Source organism: Scatophagus argus, chromosome 21 (assembly GCF_020382885.2).
Source record: "Scatophagus argus isolate fScaArg1 chromosome 21, fScaArg1.pri, whole genome shotgun sequence".
NCBI lineage: Eukaryota > Metazoa > Chordata > Actinopteri > Scatophagidae > Scatophagus > Scatophagus argus.
This window is the reverse complement of record NC_058513.1, coordinates 4126886-4130679: the sequence shown is the minus strand read 5'-3', so window position 1 is coordinate 4130679 and position 3794 is coordinate 4126886. Positions and strand designations below refer to the sequence as shown.

Sequence of the window (3794 nt, the reverse complement as noted above, 5' to 3'; positions counted from 1 at the left end):
ATGCCTGACATCAAGGGAATAACAGAACCTTTACTCAAACACACAACCAACCAACTCAGCCAAGCATAAAAACTTTCATGTGATCTCATAGATAGATGGAAACACACTTGAAAACATGGCAAGGAGCCGCAACCAGATACAATTCTTTGAGTCACAACCCGAAAAAGTTGGCTACCACTGTTTAACCATTAACAATATGTGGTGGATTTGGGTAAAGCAAGGTAATTCAAGGTTGTACCTTAAGTACAGTAAAACGTATTTGGCTGCTTTCCACCAATGGTGGAAGACTCAGAACATTGCATACATGCAATCCATTCTAGAATGGAACTCTAACAGTCTATATCTACTGTGTACATTCACTCAGAACCAACACACTCGCTTCACCCTCAGCAGTCGAACAAAGAAAACGTGTGTGTCTTCAGAGGAAATTATCTGATCGACCAAAGAAATCTTACTTCTACAACCTATCCTGCGTCTCACGTGCTCGTTGTCAGTATCATCCACCACCATGGAGAGAAGAGACAGCCAACCCAGCTGGGTGAGATGTTCAAACCAGGAGACACTTTACACATTTTAGTCACTACTGCTCTTGGAGAGAAACTTCCTCTTGTTTAACTGTTTGTTCATAGTTTTTTTCCTCAAAAGCTTCAGCTGTTAAAACTGATTTAATTAATGATTAATGATTTGATGAATGAGATTATATTTCCGACTAATTACAAATTCATAATGTGAAGTCTTTTCACATACAAACTCTTTTGCTTTAGGTGTCACTGTCAAATAAATGGACAAAAAAACAAACACCAACACTTTTCTTAATCTGTGAAATGAAGATGTTTTCATGTATTTCTTCAAATGTATTTCACACAGGCGGACATCATGGAAATGGAGGACATTTCCTTTGATGAGGAAAATAAAAAATTAAAGGCTGAGCTCCAAGAGGCCAAAGACGAGATCAGACGCAAAGAAAACAAAATCAGCTGTCTTCAGCGCAACCTCTCTGCTCTAGAGGAAAATTACTACACAGCTATCAAGAAAGAGCGTGAGAAGGCAGAGCATGAACTGAAAAAGAAAGAAGAGGAGATCTTCTATGTAAGAAAGAGGCTCCACGCTCAGAGCAAAGAAACAGAGAGGGTGAGAGCATCTCTTGATGAATGGAAAAAGTCCACCAAACTGAACAGTGTGGAAGAAAAGTGGCAGAGGAAAGTCAGCCAGCTTGAGGAACTCCTCCTACAGAAAGATAAGCTGGTCAGGCAGGCTGATAACAAAAGAAGAGCCCGTGCTAAGGCTCACATTGATACCTTGGCCCAGCTGGGTGTCACAGAGTCAGCTTTGAAACAGAGCAGACAGACCTGTGAGGCTTTGGAGCAGAAGATCCAAAGTCAGTTGGCTGAAAGGAACGTGAGCCACCAGAAGAAGCTGTTAGAGCAAGAGAAGGGCTTCAAGAAAGAGCTTGAAGAAAAAGTGAGGAGTTTCCAGAGACAACTGGAAGAAAAAGAAAAGACCTTCCAGAAAGAGATGGAAGAAAAAGAAAAGACCTTCCAGAAAGAGATGGAAGAAAAAGAAAAGACCTTCCAGAAAGAGCTTTCCCAGGCAAACCAGAGCTTTAAGAAGGAGCTCTCAGACAGTCAGCTTCAGTCCTCAAAGGAGCTCTTCCTATTGTCTGAGACTTGGGAGAGAAGAGCCCAGCAGTGGAAACAAGAAAAGAGAGATCTGGAGGAGACGCTGCTGGTGAAAGAGAACATACTGAAGCACAAAGAAGCAGAGGGGGTGAAAGCATCTCTTGATGAGTGGAAAAAGTCCACTAAACTGAAAAGCGTGGAAGAAAAGTGGCAGAGGAAAGTCAGCCAGCTTGAGGAAGTCCTCCAAGAGAAAGATAAGCTGGTCAGCAGAGCTGATGACAAAAGAGCTCATGCTAAGGCTCACACTGACACTTTGGCCCAGCTGGACGCCACACAGTCAGCTCTGAAACAGAGCAGACAGACATGTGAGGCTTTGGAGCAGAAGATCCAAAGTCAGTTGGCTGAAAGTAATGTGAGCCACCAGAAGAAGCTCTTAGAGCAAGAGAAGGGCTTCAAGAAAGTGCTGGAAGAAAAAGAAAGGAGCTTCCAGAAACAGTTTTCCCAGGCAAAACAGAGCTTTGAGAAGGAGCTCTCAGACAGTCAGCTTCAGTCCACAAAGGAGCTCTTTCTATTGTCTGAGACTTGGGAGAGAAGAGCCCAGCAGTGGAAACAAGAAAAGAGAGATCTGGAGGAGACGCTGCTGGTGAAAGAGAAAATATGGAACAATGAAGAAGCAGAGAGGAAAAAGGAGCTCCAGCACCTCACAAAGATTCCCTTCCAGCTTCAGGTAAGCAGTCACATCTCATCTTTTTGATTCTAACAGTATTTTTCATTGGACTTGTGGACGTGAAATAAAACACACTGTTTTTCTCTTTATAGCAACTGACAAAAGCAAAGGCAGAACCCAAGCAGAAGAAGAACTTGTGGAGCTGCAGGCTGCAGAAATGGAACAGCAGCAAAGGCAGTTTTTCTGCTACTTGTCCTTTTCAGGACGACTCGCCTCCCTCAACTCACCCCACCCTTTACCCTAACCCCTAAGACCACCTCCTCTTCGTATCTTTCCTTCTCTCTTTCTCTCTACTTGCTCCTACTTTCATGTCTTTCTTGAAAACAGAATTTAAATAAAATTCTGAAAAAAAAGATATGTATCACAACTTTTACCTTAAAAATAAGAGAAATAAGAAGAATTTGCCTGATTTAAGAAGTACTAAACATGGAGTTCTACATGGTGGTGCCATCTTCACAGTGCTGATCTATAAGGGGACAGAGAGCCAGAGAATCCAAATAGAGGGAGTATCTCTGTTACATTTTTACTGTTTTTTGAAGCTTTGCTGGTCAGCTACAGCATTTACTTGTTTTGCAGCAACATAATTTATGCTTATATTTAACAATAAAATGGTTTTACTGTGTTTATATAAGTGTTTATATGTCATGTATTCATGCATTTCATCAGCATGTACATGTGCTAATCTATAGCATAAAGATTACTTGAATATTGTTGCACACTGTGCAAAAGGGAAAAAAATCCAGCACTTCAGTTTTACTAGAACACACATGCAGTCATCCGTTGATCTTTACAAATCAAGACTTGAAGGTCATAGCTGCCAGTGCTGAAAAAAAAGATTAAATTTAAAACTGTCAAAGTCAAATCAAATCATGGAGGATCGTCACACCCCAAACACTGAATGATAAAAGTAGAAAAAAGAAGGTGTACATTCTTCGTTCCTTTGTGGTGCTATTACTGCTGATACTTCTGACGCTGTTCTTTTGTTGGTCAGATCTCAATATTCCTTCTCTGTGAGAAGATCCTCGTTAGAGATGGAAAATGTGAAAAGCTTACCTTTCAACTTTTCAAAAACTTTGAACATACTAAACTATCGACCATCAACACTGCTACCTGAAGCGGCACATCTGCTCCTCCCAGAGGTCGACCAAACTGGAAAGCCGGGTCGCCAGTCCGGTGCCCGCATAAGGAGACTCTGCGGAGTTCATTCTGGTCAGTGCGTTCTGTCACAATTGGTGTCGCTGACGCAGAAAAAGGCTGAGCCCCGATGCAGAGTCAAAAAGGCAGGTAGGCGAGGCAGAGGTCCAAACAATGGTCTTTATTTTCAAAAATCAAAAAACTAAACAAAACAGGCTCACTCTTACTGTGACCAGGGATCTAAGAAAATACTGTGGCAAAAAACGCCTGGCAAGACAAAAGGTTTCCTGACCTGAACGGAGGACTTTCAAAAT

At 41.9% G+C, this 3794-nt stretch overlaps 1 protein-coding gene across 1 annotated transcript; it reads left to right on the top strand.

The window, feature by feature from the left end:
* Positions 1 to 338: 338 nt before the first annotated feature.
* Positions 339 to 2687, top strand: LOC124052244 (trichohyalin-like). Its single transcript, XM_046376256.1, has 3 exons — positions 339 to 538; positions 868 to 2346; positions 2439 to 2687. Exons 1-3 carry the CDS (start codon positions 509 to 511, stop codon positions 2595 to 2597), a joined length of 1668 nt encoding a protein of 555 aa, XP_046232212.1. The 5' UTR covers positions 339 to 508; the 3' UTR covers positions 2598 to 2687.
* Positions 2688 to 3794: the final 1107 nt, after the last annotated feature.

What these genes read in the sequence shown, in the direction of transcription:
- LOC124052244 (XM_046376256.1), top strand. Translation starts at nt 509, where the DNA reads ATGGAGAGAAGAGACAGCCAACCCAGCTGG. An exon ending in GAGACAGCCAACCCAGCTGG is followed by an intron (nt 539 to 867) that starts GTGAGATGTTCA and finishes TATTTCACACAG; the next exon opens with GCGGACATCATGGAAATGGA. An exon ending in AGATTCCCTTCCAGCTTCAG is followed by an intron (nt 2,347 to 2,438) that starts GTAAGCAGTCAC and finishes TTCTCTTTATAG; the next exon opens with CAACTGACAAAAGCAAAGGC.